General features: G+C 39.9%; 1 protein-coding gene across 1 annotated transcript; it reads left to right on the top strand.

Annotated features, from left to right (window-relative positions):
- Positions 1–4,519: 4,519 nt before the first annotated feature.
- TMPRSS2 (transmembrane serine protease 2) lies at positions 4,520–15,940 on the top strand (the record flags this gene model as incomplete). The annotated part of the gene is made up of 12 exons (XM_080613505.1): positions 4,520–4,534; positions 5,355–5,550; positions 5,865–5,948; positions 7,337–7,456; positions 8,808–8,937; positions 10,027–10,137; positions 10,948–10,991; positions 11,690–11,864; positions 13,578–13,753; positions 14,556–14,651; positions 15,045–15,187; positions 15,758–15,940. The coding sequence occupies 12 exons, from the start codon at positions 4,520–4,522 to the stop codon at positions 15,938–15,940; spliced, it is 1,473 nt and encodes a 490-aa protein (XP_080469631.1).
- Between the last annotated feature and the right edge of the window lie 3,438 nt (positions 15,941–19,378).

Below are 19,378 nucleotides of genomic sequence, written 5' to 3'. Positions count from 1 at the left end.
TGAATCATCTCAATAAAAATACCTCAGTACTGCATCCTGAAAAAGTATCAAGGAGCTCTTATTAATCAAATGACATGAAAAATCTTAATTAGTTCCTTATTTAGTTCTTTTTTGTACATAACTGATTTTTTTTTAACCTTTCTATACTTCATTTGCAAATCATGCTAATTTTTAGTGTTGCTTGTTAAACAGGAATCTTGACCATGTTTCTTTTCTCTTGTCCAGATAGCAGAGGCAGGAATTGCCCACCCTGTGAAAAGATCATATAAATTAATCTGGAATAACCTCTTTGCTTGTTTTCTCTGTCCTTACTTTTTTTATTGCCCCTCCTCCCTTTCCTGCCCACCTTCATACCATGGTTTTATTGTGTTTAAGGTTATGCTACTGAAACTTGTAGGTGGCTATAAAACTGTTTGGAATAAAAAGGATGAATGCATACTTCCTTTCTAGTGTCATAAAAAGCCATAATTTCTTGGCTTGCCCTTTTTAAGGTTGAGCTTTGCACTGGAATTACTCCTTTGCCATCTGGATAAGCTTTTCCAGTTTGTTCATCTGCAAGTACTGTATTTCTTTATCTGGGTAAAGGTTACAGCTGATTTCTTGGATGTGACACTGAGTTAGTGTTCATGTAGAGTGTTTGGGTGCTGTTGTGTTCTGCCTTTTAGAAGCTGGATTTGACTTCATGCATTTGGCTTTTAATTGTTCTGTCCTCTCCTTCCTTCCTTGTTTGCATGTGGTTGCTTTCACGTAGGTCTAACTTTTTTTTTGTTTGTTTGCTTTTTGTTTTTCAGTTGTAGATACCTGTCATAGAGCTTAGCAAACAGCTAATGATATTTCTGTTCCAGGAAATACCACAAAATATGTATTGAAGTAATACTTAAAAGCAGGAAATATGCTGCTGCCCATTTAACTCTGGCTTCGCTGGCCAAGTTGAATTCAGTGTTGCGTTAGGATATCTGAAGTTAATGACTTGATTCTAATTGACCTAGGCATGGAAACAACGTAGAGTGATTATCTGTATAAAGGCTTTGAAACTAATATAGCTAGCAGTGCTTGTAGAACTCCATGCCTCCAAAGCATGTTACTGCTCTTAACTGACAATTACGTCAGGAATTAGCACAGAACTAGTACAGAATAGTGTATTAAGGAAGTACCATTATTATTTCTTGCATGGAGAACTAGGGTAGAATCCAGCAATTCTAGTTTCATTAACAAAATCACTGTTAAATGTTTAGCGTTTCTTTGCCTTTTGTTCTTTCTTTTATCTTTTTGGGATGTTGGCTCCTGGCTAGTGAAGGACACGCAATGTAGAGGAGTCATGACCTGCCGCTGTGAGGAGGAGGTAAAAGGGGAGGCTCACCTTTACCCAACAGTAGTGAGGTGGATGTGGCATTGAGGACCACTTACAGCTGAGCAGCACGACCCTCTGCTTGTTGCTTTTCCTGTCCAGGGGACAGTGACTGTCACTGTGGTAGGGAAGAAGACAAGTCTTTGGAAGACTAATAGTCTAGGAAGTCTATATTCAATTATGTTGTATGTTATCAAATGAAGTACAGACCAACTCTGCTACAACTTTTGCTTAAATATGAAGAACTAATTTGCAGAAATCCATAGAAAAAATTAAAAAGGCTGCAGAAGTTGTTAGCAAGCTGATCTGCAAGGCACTGACCTCCTGAGCCCTGTCTTACATACCTTCAAGTCTGCTGTGGGGGGCAAGTTTCATCCCTGTTTCCTTGCCTGAAAATTGCTGTCCACATTAATTCCACTAGCTCACTTTAAAGGACTCTTGAAGTTTGTTTTTTCAGATATACCCAGTAAAGTGCCATTATATCTTGTCAGACATCAGGAGGAATGACTGGCGGTGGGAGGGAAGGATAGGTGTATGTTCCCACTGAACTCTTCTGTACGAGGGTGGGTTTGTGATACTTTAATGTGGGATCTATTTAAATCTGCCTGTGTGAGGTGAGTTGGAGGCCAAAGTATTGGACTGAGATAAGATGGACCAGTCTCTTCCAGCTATATAGCTGCTGGGATGGGGAGTGTTTGACAGGTCTGTTTGTTTCTCCATGACCCAGCTTCCTTATCTGTGAAGTTGTTGCAGTATTCTTGGTGTATTTGTAAAACCTTTTGAGGTGTGTCAGTGATGCATGTTTAAGAAAACTAGATTATGTCATTATTGGACGCTATAATGGATCTTTGCCTTAAACTATTTTTGCGAACTAATGGGAGCCTAGTGGTTTTGCTTTAATCTGTTTTTAGTGCACTGGCAAATGTGTATGTGCAATAGCATGGAAATCTGTATGTACCTATGTTGTGGTTTAAGCCCAGCCGGTAACTCAAAAAGATGCAGCTGCTTGCTCACTCCCCCCCTTCTTCCTCCCCTGCTCCTGAAGGGATGGGGAGGAGAATCAAAAAAATGTAACTCCCACAGGTTGAGATAAGAACAGTCCAGTAACTAAGGTATAATACAAACCACTACTGCTGCCACCAATAATAATAATGATAAGGGAAATGACAAGGGAAGAGAATACAACCGCTCACCACCCGCCGACTGATACCCAGCCCAATCCGAGCAGCTATCTAGCCCTTCTGGGTAACTGCCCCCAGTTTATATACTGCGCATGACATGCTGTGGTATGGAATACCCCTTTGGTTAGTTTGAGTCAGTCTTAGTTTGAGTTTGCCCTGTCTCTGCTTCCTCCCCGCTTCCCCTCCTCCCTGGCAGAGCATGAGACTGAGAAAGTCCTTGGTCAGGGTAAACATTACTTAGCAACAATTAAAATCATCGGTGTTATCAGCGTTGTTCCCAGGCTGAAAGGCAAAAACACAGAGCACCACGCACTAAGAAGGAGAAAATGACTGCTACTACTGAACCCAGGACAACCTATGGCTTCCCTGTTTCCTGGTGTGATAATGGAAAACTGTTACTAATAAGAAGCCGGATGGGAAATAGGTTTCCAAAGCCTTTCAAATGCTAATGTAAAAAATACTTGTTTTTTAATTTGGTTGTAGTATCTGTTTGGTCACAGTACCTTACCTCAGAATTGCTACTTCTGTCTGCTATCGCTAAACTTCCTAATAATTTTCCCCCCTCCTTTTCAGAGAACAAGGAACAAAAATTCCTTCCTGTGACTTGTTACTTATCCTGTAAATCTGTTCAGAGCTACACTTCCTGACTCTGCTGTGAAGAGCTGGGTAAGAATGGATGCAACATAAAGCATAAGTCCTGCAGCCTTAGTCACCAATCTGATGGACTTACTGTAAGTAGGAGTAAGGCTTGGTTTTTTACCTGTCTGCCATGCGAATAAGAGTTCAACAGTGCATTATTATTTACTTTTCTTTGTTAGCACTAATAAGCAAATACCAGAATGAGCCTTCCTAAATTGTTATGAAGTATTGGCATGCTCAAGCCAAGCCACTGTTGAGGTATTTGCAATTCAGTTTTGGGTGAGATGATGTCTTAGTACAGGTTCTGAAACATAAGCCTATACTTTGGGCTGAATTATGCTGTGTCTTAATACAACTTCTCTTTATAGTCATGGCTTTCAACAGGGGTCATGGCAGTGTGCCTGTGTGCAGGGTACTGCTTTGCAAGCTGGAAAAAGGTATTTCTCAGTGCATGACTGAGGCACTTCCTAGGCTGCTTTTTCGTGTAGAGTAACATTATGAAAGGACACAATAGATTAAATTATTTATTAAAATGATTGCTTATAGAGGTGTATAACTGCTTATTTTAGAACTGTAGCAGAAACATTTTGTGTTTCTTGTGTCTTTGCTAATCTGTGGTTTTACTTCATGTTAATGTTTAACTTTAAAATAAACTGCTATATGCTTGAAACATTGGATGTTGCTCCTCTGTTTTGCTCTGTGTGAAAAACTTCCGTATTGGTGAGGCATATTGTTTTCCTGCTGTTCTTTTTTCCCTGTTTTTGCTGTGATGGCTACAACACACAACTGAGATGTTAACTGTTTGCAGCGTGGAAGAGTGAAAAAGATGTGGCTTGTGGGCTCCTAGCTGTGGCATTATTAAATGAGTTAGTTGAATTTGTATTTCCTGATGCTTTGTTCATGTTCTCGTTTCTGTGTCATAAACCTCAGAGCGATACATGAGTAAGTGTTGAGAGAGGCAGGAGGACCTGAACTTGGTACTGACACCATGTGGGTTGTTGCCAGGATATTCTTTAACTCTCATTCTGTCAGCGAGAGTGAGCACTAACTTAATCTTCTTGGTTTGTATGGCGCTCGTGTTAATGAATAGTTGCCACTGTATAATCCTCAAGGTTGTATTGAGAGGCTATTGAGATCTGATTTCATGCTGCACCTTAATTTGGACCTTCTCTTGAAATACTTCTCTATTTTTTTCCCTGCAGATTTGGTGTTTTTCCAAAGGGAAAACTGACAAGAAATGTGGCAAAGCTTCTGTTTGTGATTGCTCTCTGTTTTGTTTTTTATTTTTATATAGGTTCAGGCTTTACTTCCAAACACTTGAATTGTTTTGGTATTGCTGATAAAGATAAAGATGACCTCTACTGTAGTAAGTAAAATATTCAACTGATTTTTTTTCTTTAATGAGGTTTTATTTGTTTACAGGTAACAGCCTGTTGAGTGGTGTCTTGGTTAACAAGTCTTTTAAAATGTGGAGTAGTTGTGTTTTCTGCAAAAAAAGGGAAGTTATACTGAGGCAAGTGTAAGAGGCTTGAATTAACTAGCGCTTCAAGTGCCCAGGTGCTCCTGCGAGAGACTCATGCTTTTAAAGCTTGTTTTGGAGGTATAAATTGAAATGGGTTCTAACTAATTCTTAATGCTCTTTCAGGATAAATATTCCACAACCTGTTAGTAGGCCAGAAATAGCTTAGGTGTACCTGGTGGTGTTTTAGGACATTATGGGACAGTAAGTATTCATCCTAGACCTGGACAACTGCACCCAGAAAAGCTGTTACTTGTCAGTGTTTCTTTAAACGATGATGCTGCCTAAAACTGCCCTTGCTGCTTATTTCTACCCTGTTGGATGTTCCAATGCAATGGTTTGTGCAGCCAGCTGGAAGGCTGGGCTCAAGAATCTTTCTTGAGTTACTTTGGATCAGGAGATTGATCCCTTCATATGCCTTCCAGCCTCACTCTGTTATTTTTATTATTCAAAACGCAAGGTATTAGGCATGTACTATAAATCTCTTTCTCTGTGTGAATTTGAGTGACTAGAATGTGCATGCATGCATGGTGTATTTCTGCATTGGCAGAATTACTTAGTAGGGTTCTGAATGTAAATGGCACCTGAAACTTACTTTGTCCTAATTGCTCTCTTGCCTCTTGTTTTTAATTTTCACCTGTTTCCTTCTGTCAACATTACCATTTAGGGTCCACCGCCATACTATGAAAATTGTGGCTTTCAGCCAGAAAATGTCTGTTCTGCCAGGCAGCCAGTAGGTGCTAACCCACATCCCCAGTACTTCACAACAAATGCTCCGTCAGTGCCAAGCTATGTCCCAAAGGTTGATACCTATCAGTCAAGTAGGCCAATAGCACATTCATCCAGGAGAACATGTTCATCAGGTAAGTTTTGGTGTGATTTCTTCCAAATTTAGACTTAAGGTCTTCCTAAGTAAGATAATAAAAGGGATCTTCCCTTCCAACTCTGGTGTTGAAGGAACCACCTCCCTGTGGATGAAGAAGTAATAGCTGGTTGGGATACCAGTGTAACTAAAAAGGAACTTGAGCAATTTGGAGGAAGGATAGTGGAATGGAGGAAAGCCTGTCTGGCAAAAAAAGTGTGGGTTTTTTATGTCATGAAGATAGATAGTGTTGGTGGTTTGGAATTACCTTATTTGTGAACATAATTTCTCTTTTTCTTCTTGCTTTCATTTCAGGTGTAAAGAAAGCCATAATCATTATAGTAACTATTTTAATAGTCATTTGTTGTGCAGTTGCTGCTTTCTTCATTTGGTATTTTGGTAAGAATTATTTTTTTTTTTGTTCTAAAAGAAAAGATGTATTAAACTTTTAATGTTAGAAATATAAATTCTTCCATTTTATGCCAAATTTGTGATAAGAAAGCCTTCATTACCTATCTCTTGAGAGATGAACTTGTATTGCTTCCTAATGGAGTCTGTGTTTTTGTTGTTTGGTTTTTTTCTTTCTTTCTTTTTAATGAAAAATGCTGCTGCCACTTTCCTTTAATCAAGTGAATATGTTTTTTATGTAAATGATGTCATCTGCTTTTTGTTTCTTCAGGAGCAGCTTATTCAATTGGTTTCTCTGGAAAGCTCTGGTCTATCTGGCAAAGCTGGTGCAGTGTAACTGTGCAGCACCATAGCTGTTAGTAGAGAGTAGCTTGAGGTCTTACAAGGGTTTTTGCCCTGGGGAATAGCTGGCACATGGCTGTGTGTTGCCAACATGTTCTGCAGTGCATTTCATTAGGAGGTCACTGATGTGCATCTTTTCTGAAATGTAACTGTTCTGAATTTGAACTTCAAGTAAATTCAGGTGAAGGAGCAAGACTGAAGTAAATTTGTATACCTTAGCTGCAGGAGTTTAAGCAGTCAAAATACCTTTTATTTTGATAAAATGGGATCTCTCTTGGAGCAGAAGTAATTCGCTTCCATTATTTGTTTCTGTGAGGCTTTTGCTTTGAAAGTGTGTGAATGTGTGAGCCCAGCCTGTCTCACCACTGTGTGACCCTTACCACAAATGGAGTCTTCACCTTGGAAGTCATCCCCGGCCAGGGTGGCTGAACTCTGAAGCTGGGCTAGAGCGCTTCTGTTCAGCTTAGGATAAGTTTGTCTTGTGCTATCTTAATTTCCCTTTCATGAAAGCCACTTTTTGAATGAAACTAGAAAACAAATTGTTATGGTTTTAGGAGCCTCTCTATTCTGTGAAGGAAACAAAAGGAAGAGAGAAGGGAGTTAATTTAAAACTATTAGGATGAGACTTACTTTATTTATACAGGATGAATGTAATCTTGTTTTAAATGGCAATGAAAGCAGAAGGATGTAATTGGAGTAATTGCTTTCTTCCTCCTTTTCCGTTTCTCAGTGTTATGCTTTGTCAGTGTAAAGCTGACTCCTTTTAGACAATTTAATGTTGCTTGTTTCACGGGAGGCAGTGGACAAAATCCAGTCAGCTGCATCAGTGACTTAATCTGACAAGTAATGTAAAGAACAGAGCATATTCTGTTGTGTCAGGCTAGGTCTCCTCCTACCTCTGAGTTAGGGTTAGGGTTAGAGCTCTTTCTGATGTTTTGCTTTATCGAAGTGGAACACTCCTTGACAGTAAACAGTAGTCACCTAAGGCTAAGATAATTGATGTTCAGTCTAATGTCTGTGTTGCTCTCTACCTGCAGTACAGAATCCTTGTCTCAGCTCCTTAATTGAGTGTGGATCTTCAGGAGTGTGTGTATCAGCCTCGCAATGGTGTGATGGAGTGAGCGACTGTCCCAGTGGGGAGGACGAAAACCGGTGTGGTGAGTGCTGACAGTCAAGCAGGGGGACCTTCAGCCAGCTACGAGAGGTTTTTGAGCAGATTGCCTAGTCTAAAGCCAGCCTAAGCTACAATAGGGCTGTTTTAGCCTAAGTTATACCTCTAAAATGGTTTTAGGATGTTTGAATGCTTTGGAGGCTTTATCTAGATATTCACTTTGTTTCCAGACTGATTGAAGAGCGGAAACAAAATGACTGATTCAGGGATTTGAGATGGCTTAACTCTGAATCAGTTTTTAGAATATCACCTTTTAATATGAATGGGATTTGTGCAAAACTGAATTTAACATTGTCCCTGGAATGAACAGTCATAGTTGACTTTGTAGTAGACCTTCAGGTGATAATATAAAGCTGGTGGTCTTCAGTCAGGCTTGTCTTTTTCCACATATTTTGCATTCTTCATTCTCCCAGTAATGCTTCAACTACTTCATAACTCCTTTGTGTAAGAAAGCCTGATCTGATCAGTTTTTTCAACTGAAAAGATGCCAAGGAAGGCTTTAGTGCAGAGCTGAAGGTGGAAACATCAATTTTTCTGTTCCAAAGGCATGGCATCTCATTTCTAACACCTGTGCTGTGCCAATGCTACTCTAGAAAACTCTGGCTGTACTCTTTTTTTAATCTCTTTGGGAACTTTCATTCTGCATGTCTTGTGTAAGGGTAGCATTTGCTGGCATATGCTCTAAGGCTGTTCCTCTCCATTTGGTTAAATAATGGGTTTTTGGAGAAGCTTGTTTGTTCCATCCTTTTGCTTGAACTATTTTATATTAAATTAATGTGCAAATAATTTTGCATGTTACCTATGGGATACAATACGTATGGGATACAAAACACAATGGGACATGCAGTGTCAGAGCTAATTGCTTGTTGTTACATTCTTGCACTATAAGCACTTCTCTGAAGAAATTTGGTCTATAAATATCCAGTAAAAATATATTACAATAGATTATATTTTATTTATACACAATGCATGATATATTAAGAAATATATGGTTGCATAGATGATGAGAGGCTATTGCAGTCTTTCTCTGTGGTAGAACGTGAAAGAGAATTCTGAGCATAAAAGCTGTAATGAAAGATGAACAGTCTTGAACACTTGCATTTTTAAACTGGCAGTTCTGTAAATTGCTTTACACAAAGTAATAAAGTAATTTCAATATTTCTATCTACTTGGTATTTCTTCAGAATTGGGGTAGAAGGCAGCATTAAATTAACACCACTTCATACATACAAACAAATATTATGGGTAACAATACTTTTAAGGAGAGAGAGAGCAGTAATATAGTGTGTGATGTTCTTGGTTTGTTTTGGGTTTTTTTCTTCTTCCTTTTCTGGCAGTTAGACTTTTCGGACCAAACTTTATCCTGCAAGTTTATTCACCTGTCAGCAAATCCTGGTATCCTGTTTGTCAAGATGACTGGTATGATGATTACGGGAAGACTGCATGTAAAGACATGGGCTACAGTGTGTAAGTCTAACCGTCATTAGCCTTTGCACATACACACAAAAGTTAAAATTTCCCCCTTGCTGTTTTAAAGAATGTGTATGTGAAACAAAAAGTTGGCAATCTAGTTTTTGTGAAAGAAGGTGGGTGTTATTTTAACAGTGGTAGCTGTTACAGAATCAAAGCAAAATATGCCTCCAGTGAGTTGCGGGGTCTGACGTGTGTGCTGTAGTAACTCAGTGGAGTTACTTGTACCCAATACATTCACTTATAAACGTCTTCCAGAGCTCGCTTCAGATCATTATAATTGCTCGGTAACATCCAGTTTGACTTGACCTATCATCACCAGTGTTGCATAGAAAGCCTTGATTTTCTGAGGATGCAAGTAACACAAGCTCATGTGGAAAACTGACGTAAACATTTGTGGCCCTGAGTGCTGTCTGTGTTCTCCTTGCAGAATGCCATAGGCTAAATTCTATGGCTGAAACACTTGATGTTGCATCTTTTTGATGCAGTTGTCAAATGCTGTCTACTGTTGTGCATGGAGTAGTGGGGTGAATTTATTGCCCAGGCAGAACTTGTGTGTGCCCACTCTGTCATGGCACTCTGAATTCAGGTCTTTGAACCAGCAACAACCCCAGCAGTTCCAACTCTAGTAAGACAGCCCAGCAGCGACTACATGGAGCTTGTCCTCACCTGGAAAGGCTGGCAGAATAGCACCACTTGCTACCTGCTCTCATTGTGCCACAGAAACGTGGCTGTCATGACTTACTGGACCTGAACTTTGCTATGCTGTGTAAATGTACTGGCAAAGGTATCTCTTCATCTTGCACTGCTTCATGAGGCTGAAGATTCCTACTGTGTGTGCATATTAGATAAAAATAATATTTTAATCTAGTAACTGTTTGATGGGAAATGGAACTTGACAAAATTTTAAAGAATCTGAGTCTCTGGCACCGTACAACACTCCTGGGGTACTGTGCTTAATTAAAAAATAAATAAAATCCTATTTTTGGTGTTGCTCATGTGAGAAACTGTAGCTTGGCACACTTTATTGTTTTTTGTTTGAAAACTGAAACTGCTGGGTTTCATAATGGACTTTCTGTTTTGCAGAGATACATACTACTACAGTCAAGGAGTAGCAACTGAAGATGGCTTTAAAAGCTACATGAAGCTGAATGCAAGTGCTGGGAATGTAGACTTGTACAAAAAGCTGTATTGCAGGTATCTTTGCTTAATATAAACTTATCTCCTTTTATCAGCGTCTTTCTAGCTTTGTCAGAGGTGTAGTTTCTTCCTGTAGCATAATGCAAGCACATCTTTTAGTGGGGGTTTTTAGAGGGAAAGAGACTTTGTTTTTCATCTGATTTCAGCAACTGCTGTCCTAGTTAAAACCACAGCTGTCATTTTTCCACCCTTCCACTCTTCTTTTTTAAAAGAGATGTCACATCCTGCTCCCTCCATGCTGCCTAGAAGGCTGCCATGCCAGTGATACTTTTCTAAGGCTCTTTAGCTATCAACAGGAGTTTCTATATGGTGTCAATAGCTACCAGCTATAACACATTCACAGCAGATGGTACAGCTTTGAGTTTGTTTTTTTTTTAGTCATATGAACACACAAAATGGATCTTTCACTGTGGAAAGTATTTTTATTCTCATTAAACAACACTTGAGGTGTCTAGTTTCTAAACCTGTAGACTGCTGTGCCTGCAAAGTTCCTGTGGCTTCCTTGTTTAGATTCTTCTACAGCTACTTCATAATTCAGCTCAACTTTTTCCTCACACTGTTCTTCATATTGCTTCTCAATAGGCTTACAAACCTTTTGTGCAAGAAATGGTGGAGGCCAGATGGTTGCTGGTAGGGTAGCTGGTAAAGGGAAAAGAAAAGTGGGAATGCTGGGCAGGAAAATGAAAGTGAGGGCAGGACATGGAAAGGTTAGCTGGAAAGGTTAGCAGCAGCTGGAGGGTGATCTTTGCCCACCATTTGCTTCACTGTATACCTAAAAACCTATTTTTTTTTTAATTTTTATTGCAGTGATTCTTGTGCGTCAGGAAAGGTGGTTTCTCTGCGCTGCATACGTAAGTGACTGTTTCTCAAGCTTCTGCTTATTCATGCCTTGAAATGCTCTGACTGGGAAATCCTTTCAAATATGCATAAATAATTGCTATCTTTTGATGGCCAGATGATTAATTCCGGTTTCCAAGTTTCAGATGGTAAAAGATGAGAGCAGGAAGGGAGAGGAGACAATGAGAATGTTGGACTCCCAGTTGCTTTTGTCTTTGCTGCCAGCAGCTCCTTTAAATTTACTTGCCTGCAGTGAAGCTTTGTAGCCTTTACCCAGTAATTGTGGTGGGACATCTATGGCACATCTGCTCTCCAGCACACAGACATTGGGAGGGTTCTTGATGGTGCTGGCTGTCATGAGGCAATTCCTTGCTGTTGTCTGTTTTGTTGCGCAACACAGCACTGTGTCTGTGTGGCTCACCAGAGATGCTTGAATACCACTTTCAAGGGTGTAAAGAACCACTGGTTTGTGGTGAACAGAGGACAGCAGCTACCAAATTACTCATCTTAATGTTTACAATGTGAAGGCTATGGGAGACTCGCAATCTTGGTGTGCAAGGCAGGGGTGCAAGCTAAGGCATATTGAAGGCCAGCAGTGCAGAGATCAGACATAGTCTGTGCTCCTCTCTGCTAGGGAAGCCTTGAGTTGCAGAAGCCATCTTCCAGACCAGCTCGCTCTTTAATGCCTCTGTGTGTGTAACTGACTCTTTAGAGTGCGGCGTCTCCACTAAAAGCGTCAACATCATGAACAGAATCGTGGGTGGCAGCGGGGCAGTGCTGGGGCAGTGGCCATGGCAGGTCAGCCTCCATGTGCAGGGCACTCACATCTGTGGGGGCTCTATCATCACCCCTCAGTGGATAGTGACAGCCGCACACTGCGTGGAAGGGTGAGTTTCTGTCCTTCGTCTCTTGGGTGGTGATTTTTCTTGCTCCAGGCTGAAATACACAAATTTGCTTAAGGCTCCCAACTTTTTCCTTTAAAACTGAATTAAATACCATTCCTCCTCTCCCGCCTGCCTTTAATGCAGGTGCTAGGTATGGTATTTTGTCTATGTAGCAGTATGACTTTCAATTGTTAAGGGAAAATTTGTTCTGGACGAGGCTGGCTGCAGATCATCTGTCTGTTTTCTACAGGAAGAAAATCTTACTTGTTAAAGGTGGAAATTAAGTTGGACGGTGGTGTTGGGCACAGGTACCCACCCAACTGAAGATGTAAACTCAAGGCACAAAACTTAATGCCAGACAGTACAGTGTTTTCATGAAGATGTGAAATTGCACTGTGAGGAAAAACAGAAAAGGGAAAAAAAAATATTGGAAAAAAAAAAAAAAGAGCTAAACCCTCAAATATCACACAACTGTAGATACGATCAATTTGAAGATGTCTGTGCCACTTATTTCCTCGTATCTTCATGCCACATGGTAGTGAAGCCCAAGTCAGTATTAAACATTAGTTTATACCTGTCCAAGAAGCACTATAAATTGGCATAAACAAGGAAAATAACTGGTACTTGGTACATTTTTAACATGTAAAGGAGTGTTGAGGGTGTTGTGGTACCTATGTACACGGGCAGAATATATCTAAAAGGTGTCTGCTTCTGTTGGAGGAAAAATTCACCAAGGAAAAACATTTTTAATGGTTGGTTGACTGGATCACAATTTGAGGCTAAGCCAAGAAAAAATAACTTTGTCCTTAACCTTGAGAAAGGAATGCAAGTGTGTGTTCTTATGTGACGATCTTATCCCTCCTTTGTTTTCTGATTTGAGCTCTGTAAGATGCAAAAGATTTAGGAACGGCAATCAGGCTGTAGCTGGTACAAAGCTGGTTTTCAGTCTTGTGGTGGGGTTGGAGTTTTGTTTGTTGATTCTTAGGTTTGGGGGGTTTTTTGGTTTTTTTTTGGGGTGGGGGTGTGTTTGGTTTTGTTTGGGTTTTTTTTGAGGGGGGACAGCTGTTGCGGGCACTACTGCCTTCGCATTTCTTGTGAAAGGGGTTCTAACACTTGTAGGAAGTTTTCTAGTGATCGTTTTTAAACTATGCTGGAGCACAAGACTACTTAAATTGCATCTAGCAAACATGCTCAACATTTAAAGCCACCAAAACCACACAACACGAAAACCCACAAACCTGGCATTTTCAAGATAGTGAAATTCCTTCACTAGATCATGTTTTTACTACTTCTGGATTTGCTGCCCTTGTGTGCTTTGGATAGATAGTACACAAGTGATACTGCAGACATGTGAGACCTCAGAAATAACTGCTTGATCCCTCAGCCATGGAAATCAATAGACTTCAGTGTTGCAGACTCAGACTATAATTTTCTGTGCTGAGTGACTAAGGGGACAGACAGTGATACTTCTCCCATTTCAAAGATCTATTTTTTTATTTTTATTTTTAATATATTTATGAAGTTAGAGTCAAGCTTTCCTGAAGTGAGAGGTCTTGTAATTTGTTTACCTTGTTCTTTGGAAATGGTAGTCAAATGCACGTGCATTCTTGATCACACATGCATTTGACTACTGTTTCTGAAGACTGTTTTTTGAAGGTCATAATCTGTGACTCTTTAGCAGAGAAGCAAGCCTTCTAATCTTCCTTTTTCCTCTAGACAATTTTCTGAACCGCACAGCTGGAGAGTTTATGCTGGGATTCTGAATCAGGATGAGATGATCATCAAAAATGGATACAAAGTACAACAAATAATTTCCCATCCAGATTATGATACAGATTCTAAAGACAATGATGTCGCCCTTATGAAGTTAGAGACATCGTTGAGTTTTACTGGTATGTATCCTGCTCTTAGGGCAAAAATCTGATAGCAATGAATGTCTCCTTTAAAACCTCTGAAGTTCATCAAGAAATCCTTGTAGATATTTATGGGAAGAACACAACATGCGGGTAAAGACACCTTAGGGACAGAGACAGGGTAGAGGTAGAAGCAGAGGGCACACCCTCCGATTTTCTAAGTAGAATTTATTTAAATCTAGTACATGATAAAGGAGTTTGGGCTTATTTCAACAATTTACTTTTACTCCAGAATGTTGTACAGTGCTTATGTATTGCCACTCCTATACATGCAGGCTCAGGACATAGAGGTGGGGAACTGACTAAACCCCAAACCAAGTTATAACAAATAACAATTGGAAAATCAAAAGAACAACCCCAAAACTAAGTGTTCCAAGAGGTGTCTGTCTTAAAAGTAGATGTAGGTTGTTTGTAAGTAAGCAGTATAAAATAGAGAACAAACCATTATTTAAACTTGAAGTGCTTTTTATGTACAGGTCCTTTGTATTTCAGTGCATCATTTTGAAGTTCTACTGGAAGTAATCTGGAGGAGCTCTTCTGCTGCTGCTAACCTCTGTTTATCAGGTTTTTGTGTTTCATGCTTTTCATATGTAGCCATTGAATCCTGCTTGCTTTGTAATTATTTTCAGCAGGCTTTTGCAAAGAGAATGCAGAAGGTAAAGCACAGGGAAAATGCATAGTGTGTATGTATTGAAGTGGTGGTCATGATTATGGTTATGCATTTATTTTTAATTATGTCCAGACATCTGGGATTACAGATGTTACTGTGTTTCTTTTGTAGATACTGTACAGCCAGTTTGTCTGCCTAATCCAGGAATGATGTTTGAGCCTAATCAGGAGTGCTGGATATCTGGATGGGGAGCAGAGAGCCAAGGAGGTAAAGAGTGGCTCTGGAATACTTCGGTCTTCTACATAAACCACAGCAACTGTAGGGAGGTGTTCTTTGCCTCTTGCAGATTTCATGTGCTTTTAATAGCCCTGTAGATAACACAGTTGATTTGGGGTTGGAGTAGGCAGGTAGGTGCCATGTTCTCTTGCTTTACAGTCCACTGACAGCAAAGCAGGGTAACTCATTGAACTCTTGGGAGAGAGTTTTAATGTCACGTTGTCTCTGTGTGGTGGACCATATATCTTAAGTGTCCATCCCAATGTTTCTGTTATGTTTAATCTTGAACAATACAAGCAGAACAGATTTATAATAGTGACATAATGTGATGTTTGTTCTAATTTTGTCTTTGTATGTGTGGTTTTGTGTGTGTTTCATTTTTAGGTAAAACATCAAATAACTTGAATTATGTTAGGGTGCCCTTAATAGAACAGTCTACGTGTAATTCTGTCTTTATCTATAATGGTGCGATTTTGCCTACAATGATCTGTGCTGGATATCTAGAGGGAGGAATTGATTCCTGTCAGGTTAGTATTCCTCATTACCACCTAATAATGATCTGATTATTTTTGTGGTCTCACTACTAGGCTTTTCTAATAATCTATTAATTACAAACAGATGGGGGGATGTGAGGGGGGAAAGATAACATTTTGGTTGAGTTTCTAGTTCCTTTGATGGTGCATCCCTTAAAAAGGGCGAGATTTTGTTTCATCTTCTGAATGGCTGCCAGTTCTGAGTTCTCACTAAATAACCAAAGAGGGTGAGGCAGTCCTTTTGAATGCTTCAAAGATGTTTTGTTATCTGGTATTTAAAGTTCAATGAATGATCTTCATAACCACAGTGATACCCTACCATTATGTTGGTGAACAAGAAAGTCAATAATGCCTGTATAATTTTAGTGCGTTGAGCAAACAATTTTCATCACTACTGCAAGCAGTCATCATTTAATACTGTAATTGCCATCACATTTTGTTTTAGTGACTGCCTTACAATGGTGGTTAGCTTTTTTTTGAAACTTAACCTGTATTCCTGAAGTGAAATGGATTGTGTCTTTTCTGGTGGCCAGGTCAATAATAATACATTTGCATTTTGTGCAGGGTGACAGTGGAGGTCCTCTAGTAACTAACAAAAACTCCTTGTGGTGGCTGGTTGGAGATACTAGCTGGGGATCTGGCTGTGCTACTCCCAATAGACCAGGAGTGTATGGGAATATGACTGTGTTTACAGATTGGATTTATAAAAATATGCAGGTAAAATATTTGGGTGGTTTTAATAATTGAAAATGTCCAAATTTCTAAACCTTGATTTTATTTATTAAAAAAAAAAATAAAAATTGTGACTTGTCTGCTAATGGGGCTGTTCCATTGCGAAGCATCTAAGTAATTGATAAGGTAATCAGTCAGCTGTCAACAGAACTTGAACCTTTGTTGTTTTGGTTTTTCTACACAGGCAAACCGATGACAATGCTGGCTGTCCTCCTTGCTGATCGATGTTTCTGAGAACAAGAATAAATGAAGCCATGGGTGCCTGGGATATTTATTCACTTTGCAAATGATCTTTTTATTTTTTTCCTCTTTGAATTATTTTAAAAAATAACATGAAGGATTGCACACTCGGTTCTGTGCTGGCTGCAGTGACTGATCTTAATCAATGAAGGATTATCACAATGACCACCTTTCTTCTTGTGGTGGTCTTGTGCCTGGCAGAAAGCTGTTCTGTCACCTGCTTGATGAAATGTCTCTCTTTAGTTGAGTAACTCTGACTTGATAATCAAGTAAGGCTTATAATGGCAATTTTAATCAAAACTTAAGATTTTTGTAGCAGGATGATGAGACAGTTGGTTTAGTAGTGTTTTAAATTAAATGTTAAGTAATGTGAATATTGACTCTCTGAGCTGCTGGTTGGCAATTTAAAAATAAATGTTTTTTGGTATAGAATCACAGAATGGTTTGGGTTGGAAGAGACCTTAAGGACCGTTTAGTTCCAACCCCCCTGCCATGGGCAGGGACACCTTCCGCTAGACCAGGTTGCTCAAAGCCCTGTCTAACCTGGCCTTGAGCACTGCCAGGGATGGGGTATCCACATTTCTCTGTGGATGCTGGTTCCAGTGCCTCACCACCCTTATAGTACGGAATTTCTTCTTAATACTTAAACCTAAATCTACCCTCTTTCAGCCCAAAGCCATTCCCCCTTGTTCTGTCCCTACGTGCCCTTGTAAAAGTCCCTCTCCAGCTTTTCTGTAGGCCCCCTTTGGGTGTTGGAAGGCTGCTGTGAGGTCTTCCCTGAGCCTTCTCCAGGCTGAATAAGCCCAGCTCTCTCAGCCTGTCTTCACAGCACAGGTGCTCCAGCCCTCTGATCATCCTTGTGGCCCCGTCTGGACTCACTCCAACAACTTCATGTCCTTCTTATGTTGGGGGCCCCAGAGCTGAACGCAGTACAGCAGGTCGGGTTTCAGGAGAGCAGAGTAGAAAGGGAGGAGTATATGTATGAAGGGAAGTTTTCATGCATTATGGTAGAGGCACACAAAAAAACCCAACTGTGTATTCAGGTAATTAAAAGCCCTCAGTATCTCAACACAGCAGTCATCCAAGTCAGATTGTTTGAAGTGAGACCAGTCCGATTGTGCTGTTCTGCCTTAAGCTTCTCTGAACCCAAAAAGGGCAAAACCTGCTGTCACTCTTGATGTAGGCTGTGCTCCAGAGCTGTAGCAGGAAGCAGGGAATTAAGTGTCCCAAAGGCGAGGTTCCTGGCTGCGCACATTGAGGTTGACTCTTGAACTGTTCCTGCTGAGAAAGGCAAAAGGCAAAGTTTTTCAGTAAGGCTGTGTTGCAAGCGATAGACCTCTGATTGCAGACATGCGTACAGAGGCTGGATATTTTATACAAAGAAACACAAATTTGCATTTCTGTGTAACCAGATGAACTACCTCATTTATAAAATCTGGCTTTTAATTCCTTACAGCTCTCCTTTTATGTATCTGCATGTGTGTTTTTAGCAAAATGTAATTAATGTCAAGAGTGCCACCTCAAGTACAATTTTGAAAATAATTTATAATCATAGTCCAAAGGATCAAAAAGCCATAACAAGTCTATTTTAAGACGGATAAGTCTTTTGAATGAAATTACTCCACTAGTCTGGTTTTCTCCTTTAGCTTGAAGTGCGATTATCTTGCATGTAAACACTGCACCAAATAAATTTTTTTTTATAAATCTTTTTCCTTAGTAGTGGTTTGCAGTTTTTTGCTTGGTGTTTGGGTTTGGTTTTGGGTTTTTTTAATTCTTTTTTTTCAGAGACAGTTGCTGCATTCAGTGTCTGAAGTGTTTTGAGAATCCAATCAAAAAAGAAAACCCCAAAAATACAAAACAAAGAAAAACAATACAAGAGGGTGATCCAAGAGGCTTTTTTTTTTTTTTTTTTTTTTTTTTTTTTTTTTTTTTTTTTAAGGTCCTTGAAAAATCGCAAAGCAAGAGAGCTTGATGTCCGTGAATGCTGCATGTCTTTTAGTGGCTGCGTCTGATGAAATTACTCTGGCTTGTGAAATCGAATTAAATAAGCAAGTTTAGCCTAAAGGCAGTGGGTCGATGGAGTCACACCCTATTTTGTTATTACATCTTATGCTGCCTGAGGCAATGTGTGCCTGCCTGTCTTCTCAAGATGCGAGACAGGGTGTTTTCAATAGCACATGAGCATCAAGTGTGCCTTGGGGGATACCATGAAGTAGTCAACAAGTTGAAAGTACATTCAAAATAGAAATTAAATAAGTTGTTGTAGTATCAGGCTTCTTTATGCTTCTGTCCTGCAGCATTGCAAGTCAATAGTAGCAAAACATTATACTGAAACGTAGAAAGCTGGCTGTAATGCTAAACAGAGTTAAGAAAGTTGTATTGTGTACTGGGGTGAAAGCTGTGCCACAGAAGTCAGCCCTTTACTGTTGCTGTTTCATGCCAGTGGGCCAAACACCTACCATTTCTAGCCTGAAGAGGTGGCTTCTCTTGTAAGCATCTTCTAAATTACTAAATGACATGTTGGCATGAGCACTTTTTTCTTAGCTGAATGCAGACATTACTCTCGCTACATAAAGCACAGCTTTGCCTGTTAAATCCTTCATATGGACGATGTTGTGAGTACAGCCTGCACTGTTATATTTTGCACTGGCTCTCATGAAATGAAAGAGCTTTTGGAAAGTTTCTCCTTTCCTTGGAGAGGGATACCTTTCTAATGTTTAACATCCTGGCTGGTTTAATCTCTTGGACATCTAAATCCTGCCATCTATTGAATTGCCCATCAGCCCCAAAATTTCAGGTGATGCTCCAGGCTTCTAAAAGAAATAGCCTCTTAGCCTTTCTCTGCAAATCAGAGAACTGACAAAGGAGAAGCAGAGCCAACAGCATCCTGTAGATGTCCTGATAAGATGTATTTCACATTTTTTCCACCTAGGCTGGAATTGTTTCGTGCCCACTGTGTACACTCTACCTACTGGGCTGGGATTGAACAGTGGCAATAGCTTGCAGAGTTGTTTTTCAGGCCATGGCAGGGAAGACATCAATCATTGTGAGGCAAAACCACAAAGGGAAGTGTGGGATTGCTAAGGTTGTGCAGTATGCTTCATCTAGGAAAGTTAGGTAGGCATTGTGATTTCTACAGTTTGTGAGTTATACAGCTGAAAGCCCTCATCCTCGTTAAACAAACAAAACACCACAACCCTCGAGAGCTCTAGC

This window comes from Psittacula echo (genome assembly GCF_963264785.1).
Source record: "Psittacula echo genome assembly, chromosome: 3".
NCBI classification, from domain to species: domain Eukaryota; kingdom Metazoa; phylum Chordata; class Aves; order Psittaciformes; family Psittacidae; genus Psittacula; species Psittacula echo.
The sequence above is the reverse complement of the archived record's forward strand: the minus strand, read 5'-3'. Positions and strand labels throughout refer to the sequence as shown.